This window comes from Gavia stellata, chromosome 10, assembly GCF_030936135.1.
Source record: "Gavia stellata isolate bGavSte3 chromosome 10, bGavSte3.hap2, whole genome shotgun sequence".
Classification (NCBI taxonomy): domain Eukaryota; kingdom Metazoa; phylum Chordata; class Aves; order Gaviiformes; family Gaviidae; genus Gavia; species Gavia stellata.
The window spans coordinates 15019805-15040803 of NC_082603.1; the positions used below are offsets into that span (position 1 = coordinate 15019805).

General features: G+C 40.1%; 1 protein-coding gene across 2 annotated transcripts; it reads right to left on the reverse strand.

Annotated features, from left to right (window-relative positions):
* Window positions 1–66: 66 nt before the first annotated feature.
* MFSD14A (major facilitator superfamily domain containing 14A) lies at window positions 67–14619 on the reverse strand. 2 transcript variants are annotated; one of them, XM_059821692.1, is made up of 12 exons: window positions 14471–14619; window positions 8900–8995; window positions 7668–7730; window positions 6921–7048; window positions 5693–5807; window positions 4377–4595; window positions 3970–4083; window positions 3463–3534; window positions 2905–3017; window positions 2624–2721; window positions 1986–2149; window positions 67–1329 (listed from the first exon to the last, which is right to left on the reverse strand). In XM_059821692.1, exons 1-12 carry the CDS (start codon window positions 14555–14557, stop codon window positions 1123–1125), a joined length of 1476 nt encoding a protein of 491 aa, XP_059677675.1. In that variant the 5' UTR covers window positions 14558–14619; the 3' UTR covers window positions 67–1122. The 2 variants fall into 2 exon arrangements, with proteins under 2 accessions (XP_059677675.1, XP_059677674.1); XM_059821691.1 differs by having other exon boundaries at window positions 2010–2149; window positions 14471–14596.
* Window positions 14620–20999: the final 6380 nt, after the last annotated feature.

Genomic DNA, 20999 nt, shown 5'->3' on the forward strand with positions numbered 1-20999 from the left:
ATTATTTAAAAATTCATTAAAATATTCAACTTTATTAACAGTATATTTACATATTTTATTTCCTGCTCTGGGTCAACCATGGTGAATGTTCAAAGGTAAAAAAGCATTAAGCAATAACCACAAGATGAAAACATTTTAAACCTATACAATACTTTATACACAAATTTATACAAAGGAACACTTAAATAATACAACCGGACACAAAAATATACACTTTTAGAGAAATTCACATCAGTAATTGTATAAAGCTCTCTTCTGTACTAAGGGTCCTGAAAATTTAGGACTAAAACATTAGCTCTGTAATGCAAAAGGATTATTGTGACTGACAGTCCTCAAAGGCCACTATATAGCACACGGACATATTCAAGGCTATCAGCTTATATTTCAGTCTGTGTATTCAAGTTTTGAGGTCCTTTATGATTATGCAGTGGTATCATAAACGGTACTTAAGAAAGCAGAGTTTTAGAGCCAATATTAAAATCCGTAGGCTCAAAACACCCACTTAATATTTAAACAAGTGTTTGATACTACCGCTTATTCAAAAATAGAAAGATTAAATGCACTTACATAAAAATAACTTTTACTGGTCAGCAAGCGTGCTCGTGTGATTTTTATATTAGTACTAACTTAAAAACCTGCATATGACTTGGAAAATAAATGATACTAACTCACCTTCTCTATACTTGAGTACATTTACATTAAGGCTTTGAATCATCTGACCCAAGATTTTACAACATTAAAATGAATGGGTCCTCATGGATGCTAGTATGTCTCATTGAGACTTAGCATGATGAGAATTAAAGCTCACCACCTTAAGGAAACAGAAGGACACATGCTCATGCCTTGACTATTCTTTTTTGTCTCTGAACTAGAAGGTAAAGTTTAGTAGTAACAGTATTTCATGGCAAGAGACAAATACGTAACAGTTTGTTTGTAAAAGCAAATTATTAATTCAATGGCAACATCTTTGGAGAAACTTTTTTTTTTTTAATTCCTACAACTTTCATGCAGAAAGATACTTCTTAAGATTACCTTAAGAAATTACTTTTTTGATGGAATTGGAATGTGTATCCCAAACTGCTGATGAAAAAAGAAAGTCTAAAAGATCTTCCTTGGCTTTTGTCATACATTTGTATCTTGCAATAATGGTTCTTTAGCTTCACCAGGAGCTTGTGGACTGTGGGGATGGCCATGGCTGCCACAGTGTTTCTTCCAGTTGCTGGATCGTACGTTTAGGTTCGTGTGTTCAGGAATAAACAAGGCAACAAGTAGTGCCAACAGCACAGAGCATGCTCCAAATAAGAATGGGGGTCCAGGAATTATAGAATTCTGAAAACAACAACAGTAACACCACAAAGTATTAATGAACCTTTAGACACATGTTAACAGACTACAATTGCTAATTACACAAATTTCAGGACAGGGAAGAACTTTTTCTTGCTCCACTAGCCAATACAGTATTTGTCCCCATGTGGAGTCTTAGAAGAAAAGGGGAAAGAATGTTATGGCCTAAGACTTAGGAGAGGGAGCATATGGTGCCAACTTCCTTTTCTAGTGCAAGTTCTTGCTGCTGAGTTTTCTCCACAAATTAGTATCTATTAGGAACTAAATAATCTTTTAACCAAGCTCTGCATTTTAAGGACAACAAAACAAAAACGTACAACATCATGTGAAAGGTAAATATAATGTCAGGGAGAGAAGAGGGGGATGCTGTAGTTATTAGTGCATCCTTCCCTCAATCTGTTCTCTTTACAAGGGTCATCAGTTGCTGTATCTCTTTGAAAGTTAAACTAAACCATACCATCTAGTTAAAAACAAACAAACAGAGCAACAACCCCCCAAAAGTGATTTCAGAACCTCTTTTTACATGCTTCATTTACAGTTCGCGTAACAAAATGTAATAGAGCATCATACTCAAAAACTGGTGGGCACCTGATCCCTTCCTAATTTCTTTTCTTTTGAATTAATAAGTAAAAGAAGAATACCTGTTGTAAATGGTATTGTGTGACCATGCTACCTCCTGATGGCGATTCAGGCATGGGGAGTTCATTCAGTTCAACATGAAATATATAGAATATAAAACCATACAGTGCTGGGCCCAAACCATTACACAGTCCTCGAATTCCTGTTATCATCCCTTGAACAACACCTGGGAAAAGTAAAATACACTGTTATCTATCTATCTATCTTTATACATACATAATTAACTATTTTTAATGGATTATGAACAACAGATCAGTAAGACTTTATCACTTCACCTTCAAACTGATGCAAGCAGGAAAGCTGCTCTAAATGGTGTTGCACTAATGGTGTTGCACTATGGGTAGCAATAAGCAAGGAGTGCAGAAAAATTGTCATTATAGCGCATTCCAGTTTTTTTTTTTTCCATCTCCCCATAGGCACAGAGTAGCACTTCCCATGCTGTATGTTGTCCCTCTGTGCCAGAAGGATGTGATAGGCATTTATTACAATTTCCAAGTAACTTGGATTTTAACATCGTGTGGTATATGGGCTACTCTGTGCCCAGATTCAGGCTGACTGACTAGCGCTATTATGACACCCTGACATGTCTGTCTTCACAGTATTCTTTGATTAGAATTCAAAGTATTAGGACAAAACCTACCCTGCTGGTCAGCATCAGCAGTTCGTGAAACCAGTGCACTTACAGCTGGGAAAGTAATACTGGACATGGCTGCAACAGCTCCAGCTGCCCACATCATCCTGCAAAGAATACAGACTCACAGTAACTGTTCTGCATGGCCGGCGTTCTGCATTTGGAGCATATACATATATATGCGTGTATATATACATGTACACACACTTAAGTGTCTTGTCTCCCTTGGATAAAAGATAAAATGCAGAAAAATACTGTCTCATTCAGATATTAAAATGAAATTTACATACCATGGCTCTGATCCAAAGCCATACCACGCAAGTTGTAGTATTTGAAATCCTAGGCCCAGTAGGATCGTGTTTTTATTTCCAATGGACCTCATAAGTAAACTCAAAACTATTGTCTGTCAGAAAGGGGAAAAAAGTTTAAAAAAAAAATCAAACAAAAATAATGTTTTATTCTAAATGTTAAATGCATGCAGATAAATAAATTAATCTTAAAAAGCCAAGTAAAATTCTCTAAAAGCAGTATTTGCCAAGTATTCAGGAGCCTCTACCAAAAAACCCTGATCATTTAGCAAGTAATATGAACAAACTGTCACCCCTTCTTTGATGCACAAAGGGTTTAGTCTTCCCAACAAAATACACTTTGGATATTTATGAACCAAACCGTGGTGGGCAAGCTGTTTTGTCATCTAAGTTAGAGTGTTAACCAATTGTTAACCAATTGACTTAGAGAAACAGCTACAGAAAAGGTGAGTCACCTTTCCGGAACTGCAGTGTTACGGAAGTTCTCCACAGTGCTCTTTCAGCAGTACCAAATCAATGAAATACATAGCAGTGGCTCACCTGTGCAATAATGGAAAGAATCCCAAGGACTGCTATAAATGCTGCAACACTTTCAGATGAAAATCCCATTATCTATATTAAAAAAAGGCAATTTGATTATTAACTGTAGACCATGTATCATGATGTCACAAACATCTGTGGGGGAAACACACAATGCAGAAGAAAAAAATGTTGTGGGGTGGTTTTTTTTTTTTTTTCATTAAATCAAGCAAGTATACAAAAAGGGTCTTAGAAAACAAGTAGAATAAAAAGAACAGTTTAACATAGTGAACCTCGTAGTCTAAGAATAATGCAAATTATTACAAAATACGAGAAACTGATTTCTAATGCATTCATCTCTCTCCCCTCTTTTTGTCTCTCTAAGTAGAGACAAAAACAGAACAGCAAGAGGACTTAAATCAGCTGCAGGATCTATAGTTATCTATATGTTCTGTGTTCATTCAGTAATACTGAAAACTTCCCTACAAATTTACTTTTGTTCAAATCCATATCAAAATGGTAAGTTACCTGTCTGAGGTATAGGAAGAAGCTGGAATATTGACCTGCCTCTGGGAGGTAGGAAAGAAAGACTGTTATGCAGATTAGCAGCACAACTGAGTCCTGGCCGACTTTCTTCAGTGACTATGGCGAGAAAGAAGTATTATAAAACATGTAATCTTCATATTCAGAAAAGCATACCTAGCAACAATCTGAAAAGCACGTCAATTAATGAAGCTATTATGTGGTACCACCAAAACATTCCCGGCACATTTAGCGAGATCGTTAGCAAAAGTATTAGCACCGACACAAGGTTAAACTTGAAAAAATATGGGCTCTGTTTTTCAAGCTTGAAACATTAGTAAATTCAGTCTCTTCCCTGTCTCAAAAGCTCAACATTTACAAATAACACAATATTCCATATTTAAATAGCTTACTGCAAAAGGGTCAGCCTGTTCCCACGAAATGGGTGCTCCCCAGGATGCTGGCCTCATCTTCTCTGGCAGTGATTCTGGTACAGCAACAAGAATAAAACAAATGTCTAACAAGGCGATTGCTGTAGCCAGGACCACAACCAAGCTGTCTCCGTAGACTCGACCAAGGTAGGCACCAATAGCAGGGCTGGTAACTAAACTTGCTGCGAAAGTTGCTGAAACCTAGAACAAATAACAGCTGGTAAGACTTTCAATGATATAAGTCAACTGTATTATTACCCACTTTCCTGCATTTTCAGAAGCCTAACCGTTTTAATCAGGTAGTGATTAAATGGAACCTTTTTCCTGTGACTATGTAGTAGTAGCTGCGTATTTCAGACAGCCAAAATTTTTCAAGAAAAACAATTTTTTTTTCGTAACAGGACAGCAATGTGAGGCTCACAGAACTCTTGTGAGGTTTAATTACCTACACAGTCTGCTGATATATCTGGGAAGTGACGAGCTGTATTTAGTCTTCATATTAGTGAAATAATGCAATGCCTATTAAGAAAAAAGAAGAATCACACGTATCAAGGGCATATTAAATTTAATATGCTGGTTAATCCAACTCAGTACAATGGATCTTCAGAAAGTAGTTTTAAGTTAACCAGCTGGCCTCCTTGTGAAGGATGTTAACTTTAAAACTGAAGGAACTTTCTCAACACATCTCAATCCCTGATGTGTACATGCAGAAAGAAACTATTTAGTTCTATATCCATTGCTTTTCGTTGTTCCTGCTGAGTATGATAATGGAGTCTGTAACTTGAACGCAACAAATAATTCTGCTAATCCATAAAATACAGGGCTGCGAAGGCTCCTGAGGTCTGGCAGATTGTTGGGAGATAATGGAGAAGTGGAGGCCAGTTGTAAGAACTTAAGACAGACAAGTTACTCAGCTACATTTGTTCTGAACTGAAGCGCAGCAGTGCGATTGGAGACATGAGCAGGAGTAGTCAAGATGTCATACAATGGGAGTTCCAAAGTTATCCAGGAACAAAAGGTTAGATTTTGAAAAGATGACAGAGTAGTACTAGTGTGAGAAACAATGGAGGAATAACTACAGCCTCTCAAATTACATCATTAACACTGATAACTACTGTTAAAACAGGCGTCTGAAAGACAGCTTTCAACACGTTCATATTTTGTTTAAGTCAGAAGTAGAATACTCCAAACTAAAATCAACTTGCCAGAGAAGAAACAAGAATACAATTTTGAAGAGCTTTACCTACTGAAGTGTTTACTACTGAATACCACAGGAACAGAGCCAAAAAAATACATACCAAACCATAGGCCATGCTTCTTTCATGTTCTTGGGTTATGTCTGCTACATATGCAAAAACCACAGAAAACGTCACTGCAAACACTCCAGAGACAGAGATAACAGCGAAGTACCACCTAAGAACATTACAAAACAATTAGAACAGCTAAATAGAAACAAAAAGTATTTACAGTCTGAGTACAGTTCAATGGTAAATCACCTCATCCAACTTTTCCTGACAAATATTAGGATAAACTTGGATAAAGCCAATGTGAAAGTGTCTCAATACAGTTGTGTAATTCCTCCTTAGCGCACCAAGTACAAAGATAAACAGCATGATTTTGTAACGTCTACAAAAAGCTGCTGTGATTAAGTACCTCTAGGAAGGGAGGTGTTGGACTAACTTCAACTGGATGCCTATGACCCAAAGCAAATGAGGAACTTCAGTATTTTGAGAATCCGGTCATTGAGAGGTCTCAACACGAGTCTTATCTTTATGCTATAGACACTAGCACTCATCATTTGAAACATTAATCTACACCTAGAAACAAGCTACTTCCCAGAGAAGGGATGAAGATTCCCTGAATAATCCATGTGACTGGAGAGAAAACTGAAAAGGCTCCTGGAGCTACCTGAACAGCTGGCTCTGCCCTGCGTCAGTGCACGGTGTCTTATTTCAGCTACACCCTCAGGTACAGCACTCCAACAACAGCAGTCCAACAACACTGAGAGTTCTGACTCAAGCACTACCTGGGGAATGTACGTGCCAGTTAAGAGCTTACTAACTTGCACACAGCATGAAAGCTAGTGGATTTAAAACTTGAGAAACAGAAGTATAAAATTGCAGCAACATTTTAGGTTACAAACAGTTACTTCATGCACTAGCTAGCGTTAGGTAAGGCTTCCATTTCTGCACAGTTGGTCAGTATTTGAGTAATGTGGCCATCAAAAAGCTCTGCGCAGTTTACTGGATAGCATTCCAATATCTATTGCAAATGTGCTCAAGTAGGAAGTGGGGCCTACAGCACAGAGATCAAAACCAGCAGCTCTTAAAATTCTGACCAAGGTGTTTGGCCTCATGGCAGCTACTTCAGTTTGATTCTGTTCTCCCAACTTTGCACCAAAGTAATACAAAAGCCTCAACCTTCCATGGAGCACAAACAGTATTTTATCAACAATGCTATAAACATAAGCATTGTATAGCAACCTTGACACGAAACGGCAAATCTAGTGTGAAAGAATTTACTAACCATGGGCTGATCTTCATTAGTGGTATTGGTGCACAGGTGAAAAATACTGTTAGCAGCAAGAAGGACTTTCGTCCCCACACATCAGACAGGGCACCTATGAGTGGGGCACTGAGGAACGATAACAAGCCCTACATGAAACAAAACATTTAAAGTTAGAGAAGGGGTGAGAATCGTGCTAGCTGACCATACCACAATCTGATAGCAGGCTGGGCTCTATTTTTATTAAAATTGATGACTACAGCGCAATGCATCAAAGGCAATTATGGTCAAGAATTACTGATCTTTTATCCCATGTCTGGTTACATAAAATTTGAGATGTATTACCTCAGAGCTACGCAAAATTCAAAATGCACATGATCCAGTCATACTAGCAGTTTTATGAACTGTGTTTTGTAGTTTTGTATATTTAGAATTCACATAAATGCAAGTAATTGAAAATACCCTACTGGAGCAACAAGCTCCAAGTAAAAAATTCTCAAATTTTAACACCATGTGTGTCATTTGGGATTAGTCAACAACCTTTTTATTTGCTGAACCCAAACAGCACGTATAGACCAAGCAGTATATTACTGAAAGTCAAATGATGCTTATTTGCTTTTTTAGCAATAGTTTATTCCCCTGTTTTAATCACAGTGTGAAAGCTATACTGAAAAGCCTCTTGAACATTTCTCTCAATTGGCAGTCATTTCTATATTCTTCCCACCATTCACTTTAATTTGTACTTGTGATTAATTTCTGTCACCTTACCTTTACTCCTTGAATTAGACCATTCATTAGAAATGTATGTTTTGGGAAGGTTTCATGCAAAACCTGGAGAAGAAATACGAACACCGTCATTTACACAATATTAACTATAAATATTGCTCATGATGCATCCAACTTCTTCTGTGGCACACCCACAGTGGTTTTATATTTTCATAGAATATAGAGAAAGAAAAAAGAAGACACAGCACCAATAGTCTATTTAATCTTTAATTCACATGGAAGGTACTTCGCGATTTTAGCTTTACTTGACAGAGAGGCCTCAGTTCCCTCAACACTTTGGGAAGGATTCACATTATTCAACCTCAGTGTCTGAAATCTAAATAGACCACAGAGAACCTAGAAAATGATCTCAGACCAGCCTCTCCACATGCTACGGTGTCATCTGTAGGGGGCTGGGAAGAGAGAGGAGAGACATCATCATTCTGAAGTGCCTCTCAATTCGGTGGCCAGAGCCTAGATACACAGGTTAAAACAGGCACACCTCTCAGCCTGACTTGTGTTATGTGAGATGGATTCCATTCAGTGACCGACGTGCAGTTTCTATCCAAGAGACTGTTCACAGTTAACATCAGCTTACAGAGCTGCACCAAGACTGCATTTTAGGTGGAGTTTGCTTGGAGATCTTTAAGCCTTCGCTCCTTTTAATTTGTAAGCATGTGTCACTCTCAAAGATTAAATCTAAATGGAAAGCAACCAACTACATTAGAAAATAATTTGGTACAAACATGTTGGTATGACTGTCTCGCTAATCATAGGGAAGCTTCGACTGGTGTAACAGGGTCTGTGCTCTGAAGCTTCTCTTTAAAGCACACCCAGGTCAGCAAAGATCTCCCTACCTACACACACGCGCTTGCATAATTTTACCGAATTTCAAGTGTATTTTTGTCCTTACATTTGTAATGTGCCAACTTTTTGTAGCATCTTGAAAGGAAAGATAATTTCATTACTGTTTTACTGGTTTCAAGTCAGAACATATTTACATACAAGCTTGAGTGTTAGCAGACTTGCACATAAACAGCTATGCTGCATCATTACATTGCTTTAATGAAATAATTTTAAATTCCTGATTCCATGTAAAAATACAAAACTTTTTACTTGCACAACAGAGCAGCTCAACGATATATAATTTTCACTGAATTCAAAGATGTTCAGTACTTTTGCCTTAATTGCCCCATCTCCCATACAGCAAGAAAAAGCTTCAGCGTATCACTTACCACCAGAGTGGGCGCCGTCAAGAGTCCCCAAGCAAAAAACTCCAGGAAGATCACTATAACAGCGTGGTAGACACTAGGTGAACCTATTCCTTGAGGCTAAAAAGAGAAAAAACAGGTGATTAAAACGTCTAACAATCTATCACAGTCATGATGAATGCATCTGAACACTATAAACAGAAGGATTAAGAAACAAACAGGACTCAAACCATCGGAATACAGTTACTCAAGCTAACTGGTACCGAGTGATACTCCTTTTTAAACCCTTTGCTGCTAGTGTCCTGAAGTGTCTTAATCCTCCGCAGAATATAAAGTGCACTCCCATCTCAAATTAAAAAATAAAGCACTTATACTGCCAGTCTGGGAAACAAGGACACTACTTTAAGCATTAACACTCTTCTTTGGAGAATTAGTTCCTTTTCCTGGAGAAAAAAGCTTAAGCCCACACAATGCTGCATGGAAATCAAGTTTTCATAATTCAAAACATGGTAGTGTTCACACTCGGCTATCCCCAAGTCTACCTCGTCTATCAAACAGCTTTATAGTACTTCTGTTACTAAAAGGCACCATGGCTACGTACAAAACTTTGATAGCTCTAAATGAGGAAAGAAAAACAGATAATGAACCCTAGAAGTGAATCTCAGGAACAATACTGATCGCTTCCCAAATACTGAGAGCAGGCCTATTAGCTACAGTGTGCTTCAAACATAGGAAGAGATTTGGATAGAAGATTTGAAATAAGGAACTTCAAATTCTTTGGTGATTTAGTATAATCAGAAGAGCATGGGTGGGACAACCTGCTCATCTCATATACTCTGTAAATGCTACCCTGTCAAACAACATGCCACAGCTCATCATTTGCAAATTGAGGAAACAGCGCACAAATTATTTTCATATGAAGGTAGTATGAATAACTCATCAGAAATCTCACATGCATTCTCTAAGCTTAGAAGTGCTACCTCAACATCTACTTTCCCGGCTTTGTGTGATGGTGAGTTACTAACAGAGTGGCACTGATTTGATCAGACCTAGCGTTTACGCTGAACAAACACACGCAGGCTGAGGTCCTCAGCTGCTTCTCAAAAAGGCGCAGGGGGGTCTTATCAACGTGTATAAATATCTGATGGGAGGGAGTAAAGACAACACAGCCAGACTCTTCCCAGAGGCGTCAGTGACAGGACTGGAGGCACACACTGAAATACAGGAAATTCTACTTAAACCTTGAACAAAACAAACCCCTGGAAACAGGCTGCTCAGTGAGGTTGTGGAATCTCCATCCCCCAAACCTGAGTGGACACAGCCCTGCGCAAATTGCTCCAGCTGACCCTGTTTGGGGAAAGAGAGTGGGCAATTGGATTAGAGATGTTCAGAGGTGCCTTCCAACCTCAAATACTACACAACTTTAAGTTTCAGTTAGGTAATACTAGAGCCTTTTATTACAAGATTTATGCAAGTCACACCTAGCTTTTCTTTCCAGATTCCAGTATTTCCACACAGAAAAAAAAAAAGCCTTTTGAACAACTATAGGAAATAAATACAGAAAACCACACTGGCCATTCACCCCTATTGCTAGAAAAGATCATAATTTTCAAAAGTAACCATATCAATATGTAAAAGGTGAGTTACAGAAGTACTGTAACACTGTGCTGTTTTTCTTTCCCAAGCCCTCTTCAGTAAATACAGACATACCATACAGATATTTCTGCTATTTTTTCATCCTATTCTCTTGAGGAGGTAAATTAACAGTCTTTATAGGTACAGAAAGTGGCTATAATTATCTTCACTTCCCATGATTCCTTTCCCTTTCCACCCACAACCCTTATTTTAGTTTTGGTTTAAAAATTTATCCAGCTCTGCACAAACTGTAAGTAACAATCTTAGCTGTTTGGCTCAGTCTGATAGAGAAAATCAGGTTCATTCTCATAGTCCTCAGATTCCTGTCAAGTTACTGGCTCGTGACCCCACAAAGCATTACAGATGGTGAGGTAGGAGTCACGAACCATCCCTGTCCCTCCAAGCACCTCCATTCTGTTCACACAGAGCAAACACAAGCTCAACAGCCATCTGTCTCTACGCTGCCCTTGTCCAGTTCTGGGCAGCTACTTGGAGATCACGTGCACAAACCAAAAGAGCAGAATGAAACCGGTGGCTGTTTTGCACAGCTCCGCTGTCGGTGATTTTAGGGGCACACAAGCGGGTGACTGCCATCCTCTGCCATGTCATCCAGCTATAAGCAACCTGATCAGATGTTTCCATTATATGGGCAGAAACAAACAGAAGTGACATTTAGATCACTAGGGTTAAACTTCCTTGCTTTCTTGTTGCTAATGCCGACTTATCACAGGTACCATTATTTGTTCTTATCTATAAGAAAAGAAGTAATTTAGTCACATTTAGATCATCACCTCTATAGCTATTTTTAAAGATGGTTGCAACTATAAAGTAGCAAGAATAGTCCCGAGGTGGAAGAACGAGGGAAGGAGATTAGAAAGCGGTTACATTACAGTGCATTAAGATATATTATGTGCATTAAGTACTAGTCTGATGTAGCCTCCTACCCTAACACGTACAGCGCAGGTGTTGGGTATTCAGCCCGGTCTTACTCTACAAACCAGCCCTGCTGTGCTTTACAAACTGGCTAACGTAGTGTAATGTAATGTAATAACCTAAGTGCAACCAAATCAGAAGGCCTTACAGCTGGAGATAAAAGATACGGAGCCTGTGTGTGAGATGTTCCGATCAGAGTAACAGCAACCCTTCTCTGCAACCATGTAGTCAGAGCAGAGCGTATTTAATGTTTGGCAAAATTTGTGGCACAAAGTAGTGCTCTAAGAATACCTCTTTCTCTAGTTAGACAGAAAATGTCTTTAACTAAACACTTTGTAGTGTCAGTCATGCCAGTGATAAGAAGCGTATATGCCGGGCAACCCTAAGAACACACATCTGACAACAACAGAACAACTATGAAAGCACAAAGGCATCAGATACACGATCATAGCTGCTGCTCCTCTGCTGGAAAGGAAAAGGCACCAAATAAAGTACTAAGCTCTAATTCTCTCTAGCACTGCCCAGGCATGTACCTCCTAATTTCATTTCATGACCGCTTCAAAAATGTGTAATCTTACAGAAGATGAATTCCAACTGGTCATAAAGGCAAGCAAAATTAAGAACAGTGTTGAAAACACTTCACTGGTGTTACTGCCTCTCCTTTGGTGAATCTGACAACACACACCTGAGTACACACAACATTACACATTTTTTTCTGTGACAGAGCTACTAAGCTGCAAAGAGAACACCACAAAAATACCACTGTGCACCAATCCAACCTCCTGCACCACCCACCGCCTCAGCAATGGGACTCAGCATAACCTGTGGTGGAAGAAGAGGCTTTGCAGAGGCAATGGGGGGCTTTTTTTTATTTATTTATTTTTTTTCCCCCCACATCAGAGTCAGTGATTAGAAGTGACAATAAATTAAATTGGCTGAAGTTCCCCATCAGTAAACTCTTTTTGCCTGTGACACAGCCTCATTAAACAGCTGTATATTCTTGCCAGCAAGAGACTCACACAGTTTTCTTTGATGTCAAATAGTTTCAAAATAAACCAATCAGGCTGGAAACTGTACACTTAGATACTTGATTAATTACTGGTTTGCCAGTTGGAGAAATTCAAGACGTGGGCCGTTTATCATTCACCTGTTTCCCATAATGTCACATAGCATGTTGGGTAAGCAAAGAAACTAAGGAGACTGCTCATAGAAGGCTAATTAGACATTTCAGCAAACATTAAAAAAAAATCCAAGCATGAAGTTTTTGCTGTCATTATAAAGAATGCTCTGCTATACCAGACTTCATAACTTTAAAAATGTATTTAAAAGAAATAAATTCTCAAAACATTTGAAGGCAGAAAATATCATAAGCTGGTATTTTTGTTATCTAACAACAATCTTCATACCTTCATCTAATGTTCATAGCCCATTTTTCCACTATTTTAAAAACAACTGAAAATTGTACCGAACTCATGCAAGTTTGCACTCTGCTTTTGAAACTGGTAGGAGACACTGAATGTAGAACTGAAAGTATCACTGAATGCAGTTATTATAATATCTTTTCTCCTCTCTTGGCAAAAGAAAGTTAAAGTTGCGAGCTAAAGGACACTTGGAAATATATTGTATTTTAATCAATGATTACTCCAGAGAGAAATTCTGAAGCACCATGTCACATGAGTAACAACATTTACTCTGCTTCTATTACTCACTACATGTATTTGCATTTAACATTTGTGTAAGGTAATCTCGTACATTTCTCTTTACAAAGAGCAGGAAAACATGTCCTGAAAAACATCAACATCCATCACTGGAATTAGTTTTGCCTCTTACCACTAAGTAATCCAGACGGTCACCAGTTCAATGAACAACTATAGTAACACCTCCCTCTTCTCCATTATTGTTCCAAAAAAACGAACTGAAGGGCCATCAGTAATTTAGTCTGTCATAGATGTCTCTCTTTAGTTGAAATAATGATACTGTATTTAGAAGAGTGCACATCAAAGCTACACAATGTTACCCAGTGGAAAAAATCCAGGGGCAATGATACATTGGAAGTACTGCTACTCATGAACTAAAAAACCAAGCTCCAACAGCCAAAACACTTAACAGCTTCCTTTCTTTTTCAAAGTTATGTATTTAGGAGGAAGCAAGATAGTGGGAGGGAACTGCAAAACACTTCTCCCAGGCACCCTTTACGGGACTTCTCTGATGCACGAGTTTGTCCCACTCGCTGGCCTTTTCTTTCTCAGACTATGGAAACGGAGAGGCCAGAAGGCTGCTGTAGTGGCGACCCATTCACCGTGCGGGCAAAGCCCACCCCAGACGGGCTTTGCACCAGCAGCAGAACCGCACCCTACCTCCCCACCACCCTTCACAAGGGCCAGCTGCCGGCCCGCACCGTCCCAGGCCCTTCTGCCGCCCGCCGCTGCTCCCGAGCACACAGCCGGCTTCCTAGCAGCTCTTCCTTCCCCAAAGATGCATTGAAATAATCTCCAATGTCGAGTCAGGTTTAGACACGTACCGCATGAGCTCGGACAAATGTAAGTGTTCTGCAGCGGCCTACGCCTAAGTCGAGACGAGGCTCTTCTGCACGCCTGCTCCCGAGCCCTGGACACCGGCCCACACGGAGGAAGAGCAGCCACGGAAACGGCCCGAACTGGAGGGACGCCCTTACAGGTGTTTCTCGGGCAACTGCCTCAAGGAAGCCAGCCCGGGATGCCGGCGCGAAGCTACCGGGGCTGCAGCAACCCGCAGCATAAAAGAAACCGAGACCTCGCCGCAGAGCTCAGCCCAGCGCCGCCGCCGCAGCACGGGCCGCTCGCACGCCGCCAGCCGCGGCTGCCCGAGGCCCGCGGGCCCACCGGCCCACCGCCGCCCCGGACCAATCTCGGCCGCACCTGCCTCGGCCCCCTGCCCGACCGCTGTCAGCCCTCCGCATCGCCGCGGGACGCGGGGCTCCGCCGCCGCCAGCTCGCCCCACAGCCGCCGTCCCCCCCGGAGCCGCCCCGCGGCCCCGCCCGGCCTCACCGTCCCGCCGTCCTTAATGATAATCTTCTTGGCCAGCATGATACTGCGGTTCACGGCGCGTTTCTTCTTCTTTCCCCCCTGGGTCATTTTACCATCCTACAGCCCCGGGGGCGAGCGGGGGCAGCAGCTGACCCTCCCCAGCAGCCGGGCCTTCGCCTCCCCTGCCCGCGCGGCCCCCGCCACCGCTCACGCACCCGGCGCCATCTTCGCCAGCCACCCCCCCCGCACCCCATCCCCGGCGCAGCCGCCGCTGCGCATCACGCGATCGCCCCATTGGCCGAACGCCGGTCACGTGCGCGAGAGGCACCGCCCGCCCTTTCCCGCGGCCCGCCGCGCCACGGCCTCCGCCTGCGGCCGCTCCCCCGCCCCGGCGGGGCCTCGCCGTGGAGCCTTTCAAAAAATCAATGGTTAGAGCTGGGAAAAATAAATACGTTTAAAAAAATAATTAAAGGCGACTGCCGCCGGAGGCCGTGCGGTTCGCTGTGGCGCGGCCGACAGAGCCGGTGCCCCGGCCCTGGCAGACGGCGCGGTGCGGCGGCGCCCGGCGGGAGAGCCCGGGGAAGCCGGAGCCCGCCCTCCTCCCGTGCCACCTCCCCCTGGACAGCCTCCAGCTTTCGGCCCACCGATCGCCCACCTGTGCTGCCGGGGACACGTGACTTCTTCCCCTCCCCAGAGGACACCGGCATTCTAGAATACACCACCGTGGCCTTTTCTGCCCCTCAGTTTCTCGTAGACCTCTGCAAACATCAGTCCTCCGAGCTACCCCCTCCCCAGCCGAACCCGAAGGGTCCTTTCCAGCCCCTTCCCCCTCCCTGAGCTGGCTGAGGGGCCTGGAAAAAAGGAGCAAAAAAGGGCAGTTCGTACTGGATATACCTGTTAGACATCGAAAAACATTTCTAGAGACAAAGTACATCACCACAGACATCATCCATCCTAAAAATCCAACCTGGAGACATGCTGCTTTCTTACTCTCAAGTTTTACACTTCGCTTACGAACGCTTTAACAACTTTAAACGGGCCGGCCACTTCAGGTTCTGATTTACCACACAACCTGTGGGTAGTTAAGATAACAGGGATCGGCTTTCCCAAGGCATCATACCCGTTAGTGGAGAAAATATTTTAGAAACATGTACCATTATTACTAATTATTCTATGGCTTATAGCTTAAATTCCTTCACCGCTGATGTCTGGCAGCACTAAATGGAGCAACATCTGTCCACATCCAGTACTACTACATTCCCAATCTCAGACACAACCCTCCATCACCATATCCACATACCAGTCTTCTCTCTATGTTATTCTTCACTCAGTCCTCCACCTTCCAGCCCTATTACTGCATATCCCTCCCTCCCCAGCTCCTGCGACATCCCTGTGTCCCCCAAAACCTCAGCTGCGCATTAACATCTTCCCTGTCCACACAGACAGTGGCTGCTACGCTGAACCTCAACCCTTACATACAGACCTGTACTCCAGCTGCCTTACAGCACGGACACCGTGTTAACAAAGGGGTGTAAAATCACTCACCACTGAAGATCATGTGGGCTTAAGTTAAACTGTTAGCCTTAAGACCAAGAACCCTCTTATCACAATGCAGCTTTTAAGGAACTTAGAATTTCATGAGGTGTAGCCCTACTCAGGCCAAGGGATCTACTCTGATCTCACAGTGAGACAAAGGCAAGCAGACTCTAGCTCGTGATACAAAGTGTGGATCTACCGGGCTACCCATAGGATAAGAGGATGTTTGCAGCCATTGCTATTGTAAGTCATTTGTTACAAGTCTTAATACGTTATGCCAAGTATGTGACAATTGCAGTATGTTCCAGGGTTTCACACCCCCTCTATTTGGAAAGGAGAGGGGTCCTAAAATTTTGCCATGGTTTCAAGTCTACTCCGTGGAGAGAGTGCCATTACATTTTGGTAAGTAACACACAGACATGTATGTGACATGTAAGGACTTCATGTAAAAAAAGTTTACATCTCAGGAAAGACATTTTGTAAAAAGGCTGATTAAACAGCTGTTTTTCCATGCACACCTTTATATTAGACCAACCCCTGTTATTAATGTCATTATCCCAAAATAAATGCATCTTAAACATCAAATTTGCTCATGTAGGCTGAGCAGATGATTCAAGTAAGAATTCCTAAATTTAGAATAAACTCAAGATAAATATGACTTGCTTTTGCTGTCATGAATTTCAGCCAGCTACACGTTTTCAAATATCAAACTCCACTTACCTACGTAAGTCCTGGCATAATTCACTCTGCCATTATTTAACTGAGACAAATTCCTGACAAACATTTAATCTCCTGAAGAAGAGAAACAAAAATTGTCTGTTACATCTGAACACCTGTAGTGTTCAACCTTCTATACAAAGTAAATGCATAACAGTACCTGCTAGTTGTAGCTCTTTTTGGAAGCAGAATGAAAATGGACAGAGTACTTATCTCCCCAAGGGAAACCTTTGATTCTAAAGCACAGAGAGACGATGGTTTCAATGGTTTCAGTTAAGACTCTTACAAATTGGTTTTGGGCCAAACTCAGAGAACACTGTCCCCTGCATCCCAGTACTCTGTACCAGCTATGCTCCTTTGGTTAGTTGATGAATAATTCGTTTCTGTCACCTAATGGCCTAAAAATTTCAGTTTAAATCATGCTGCATGTGATCACTAAGATCAGAGCCAAACTGACAAAAGGAACTGACAGAAATGAAGAGTCCTGAAAATTACTGGTGCATAGCTGGTGAAATGACCTGATTTTATTTTTTATATATATCTCTGGAAAGGACAGGGAAACATGTTATCCACCACCTATAGCAATCTGTTCATGAACTCTGTTCAGGCCTTTGATATATTCTAAATTATAGCTAAACAAAACCTCAGCTTCTAAATTGTAACATGAATCAATGGATTGTGTTGTATTCTAGAGGGTACATTGTACAGTACTTTCCATTGCTATCAAAATTAAATATTTAAAATGGGGGGGGGAAGAAGCTACTGAATCACCAGCTGCCTCGTGGTAACTCGTGGCAAAACTCTTCTACAAAGGATTACAGTGTTTTACAATTGGACACCATACTATAGCTTGGTACTTGATACCCAGACACTCCCTACCACCTCCAGTTCAGGAACCGCAGTCCTGAATAAGGAGATCAGGGTTTTCAGACCAGAACAGTGCATAGACAGAGTCACAAGAACACTGCTGGAATGTTATTCACAAGAAGTCATGATACAGTGGTCAAAAAGAAGCATGTCTCAGTCAAAATTAAATTTCTGGCAAAATTCAGTAAGCTGTATGTTAAAAGATACCACTAACAAACACCTTACAATAGCCTTCTGGAGTTTACAGAAAATTATGCCACAAATTATGTTCTGAAATAATAAATGTTAATTAAAACATTGTTTTATTTCTGCTAAAATATGCATAAGGCAAGCTTCTCCATTTCCAAAGCTCTCAAACAATTTTATATCATATTCTTAATAAAGCTGGTGCTCAATTTTAACCAGTTTATTACTATAGTGACATTATCTACACTTACAGGAGAAAAAAAATACAGTATTTACCTCAATATGGATTAAAAAAAGACAGTATTACATCATGTAAGATGCATTCCATGTTTCAGCAGTATTATACCAAAAAAATAACCTGTTTCCAAACTGCCTGGAAACACCATGTATTATAATTGTATTCAGTGTCACACACAAATATCAACATCAACATATAAAAAAATCCTAAGACTACCTTAAAAACTTTGCTACAATGTTTGAATATGTGATTTATATTTGGACTCACATATTTAAAATTAAACGTAAAATATCTTGACAATAAAGAAAAACTTTTAAAAATCTAAAAAAGTGTTACTCATGGCAGCAAATATAAACATATGCTTAGCATATAAGCAATACTTACTGAGCTATAAATCGCTAATGAAATGAATATGGCTAATAACAGTCAGATGTTGAAGGCAAGAGTTAAAAATTTCATGTCTACTCTTGGACGCAAATGTGCAGCAGACTTTGAAGAATGAGCACTGAACGGCACCTCAGGACAGATTTTTTTTCTTCTAGAAAGAGTTATAAATTCAACTAGTGGGAAATAATTAGAAAAAGTTATAAATTCAGCTGAACAGAAATTTGGATTCACAGTAACTGGAGCAGAAGATATCACCTAATTAATCCCACTTATTTTGCTGCACTTTCCCCTGCATTTTTTCCAGTAAAAATATCTTAATTCTAGACATCTAAAAACATATAATGAGCTTACCTGGAAAGAGTAGAACTCTTTAGTAACTTTCCATGGAAAATAATCAGCATTAAAAGTGAACGAAACAATGAAAATAAAGGCAAGGAAACACTTCTTGGACTTTCTTACAATAGCTGAACACATAGGTAATGATACACTACCACATACAGGGTATAATGCCACATTATAGGTAAGCATTATCTTTCTAATACACAAAAAGACTCTTGATGTTTTTTAATATCTCACTCTTACAAAACATGGATTTCAGAGAAGAAAACAATGACTAATCTTCCTCATTCACAATATCCAGCAAGAAACTGTCAACAGGAGGAAAAAGAACAACTTTAAATTTGGAAAATTATGATTGCTTAAATGCAACAGAACATGCACAGCCAATAAAGAAATATATTAAAACATGAAAGTTACTGACAACGAAAAACAGAAGAAATGCAACGTTTCATTTATCAATTTTAAAACAATTTAACAAAATCCATTACAGTCTTTTGAATTAACAGCCATAAAAATAAGTTAGGAACACAAAACAATTACATACTTCTAAAAATCTGTGAAAGGACTGTATGAGTAACTGAAGTGCAAGCATATGCTACCAAAATAAGACTGTTTTCTTGAGGAAAAATAAAACAATGGTTTCTAAAAAGTTACAGTAAAAACCCCAAGGTGTTATCTTGTAGAAGCCGGTTCTAGAACATCAATGTACCCATTATTAAAGAAATAAAAAGGGAAGTTTTCTTACAGTTTGTCTAAAAACAAGTTGAATAGAACTATAAAATTATCTGAATTCTTTGAGAAAAAAGATTATTGGGCACTTACGGATAGCACAGAAATACAATGTTTAAAGAAAAGTTTATCTTACTTTTAGACTCGAGATCTTTCACCACTGAGCTGCTGATTTATTTTGCTTTGAAGATAGTTCTAAGTTTATTGTTATTTGACCATTTATCATGTATCCCAGAGATTCTCAAATAAAACTACCAAATATCCAAGTATTCAATAAATACTAGTACTCCCATTACGCAAGTCTTAAAAAAAATACATCACATAATTCAAATTATCGCAAATAAATACCTAGCTATAACTTTATAAATATTTAAATACAATTCTGCTAGGTATAGGTTACCCTCCTAAATATACAACTAAACTAGCAAATACATTGTCTAAAAGTCAGAAAAATAGTTCCAAAAGACAGGTTTATTTTTGGAAAGTTAGACTCCTAGATTGCTTTTAGGGCAAACTCAAAGCATACTACCCCCTACTTCCCAATGCTCTGTGCTAGCTATGCTTCTTTGGTTAGTTAATGAGTTACAGACTTAAAACTGGTTTTTTTTTTTTTAATTTTAAAATCCAGATACAAAAGTATCTCAATGAGAAAATGTGCATATGCTCGGAGATTGCAAAGGTTACAGAGATCAGTAAACCCTCCTCAAATCCTTTCTGTTCTTAGGAAACATATGCTGTCCTCCCTCGGTCTAGAATTATGCTTTCCAACCTGGAGGGCCTCAGGCAAGAGTCTTTCCTTAGCCTGTGAAGGGCTAAGGAAAGACAGCTCAAAATGTAAATTCCTATTTCCTTTACAGCAATAAGTGTATGAAGAGATCTATCCCTTTACTGGAAAATTTAATGGAACTGTCAGCTGAAGAGTCACTGATCTACAGACAGGAGTTACTGTTCCTTAGTACAGTACATATATTGTTTTTCAAAAGCTGTAGGACATCCTATTCTAAAGCAAAGAGCACATATTCCTGTTTTTTCCTTTAAACTGATCCTTGTTGACAAATATTGACAGGTGCACCTGAAATATTAAAACTGGGTTATGTGTAACAGAACTCCAGCAATGTGGTGATTATTTGGCCTATTTGGTCCCTTCCTGTGCAACTGGCTTTAAAGTGTTCTCAACCTGCTTCTTATGTTTTTTGGAGAAATTCCTCAAGGAAGTAACCAATTATATCACCTGAACATTTCCACTACTGTGATTCATGAAATTAAAAAGTACTATCGTGTAGGCCAAACTCCAATTCCGATATTACTACCAACACTTCTCAGATAACTTCAGAGTCATGCACTTCCCATTCTACACTAGGCAACACTGCAAGTCACTGTTCTAGGCATATATCTTACCTCATGTTGTATTTCAGTGGCAAAATGACTAAATGTAATTTTTCAAAGATTTTGCCACATTGAGTGTTACAGGTAAAAGGTTTAATATTAACATAGAATGCCAATTTAGGGTAATACGAGATAGTTTTGACTACTAAGTAGCAGAGCTCCTGT

What these genes read in the sequence shown, in the direction of transcription:
- MFSD14A (XM_059821692.1), bottom strand. Translation starts at nt 14,557, where the DNA reads ATGACCCAGGGGGGAAAGAAGAAGAAACGCGCCGTGAACCGCAGTATC. An exon ending in GTCTAATTCAAGGAGTAAAG is followed by an intron (nt 7,049 to 7,667) that starts GTAAGGTGACAG and finishes TGTTTCATGTAG; the next exon opens with GGCTTGTTATCGTTCCTCAG. An exon ending in GGCTTTGGATCAGAGCCATG is followed by an intron (nt 2,722 to 2,904) that starts GTATGTAAATTT and finishes TATTCTTTGCAG; the next exon opens with GATGATGTGGGCAGCTGGAG.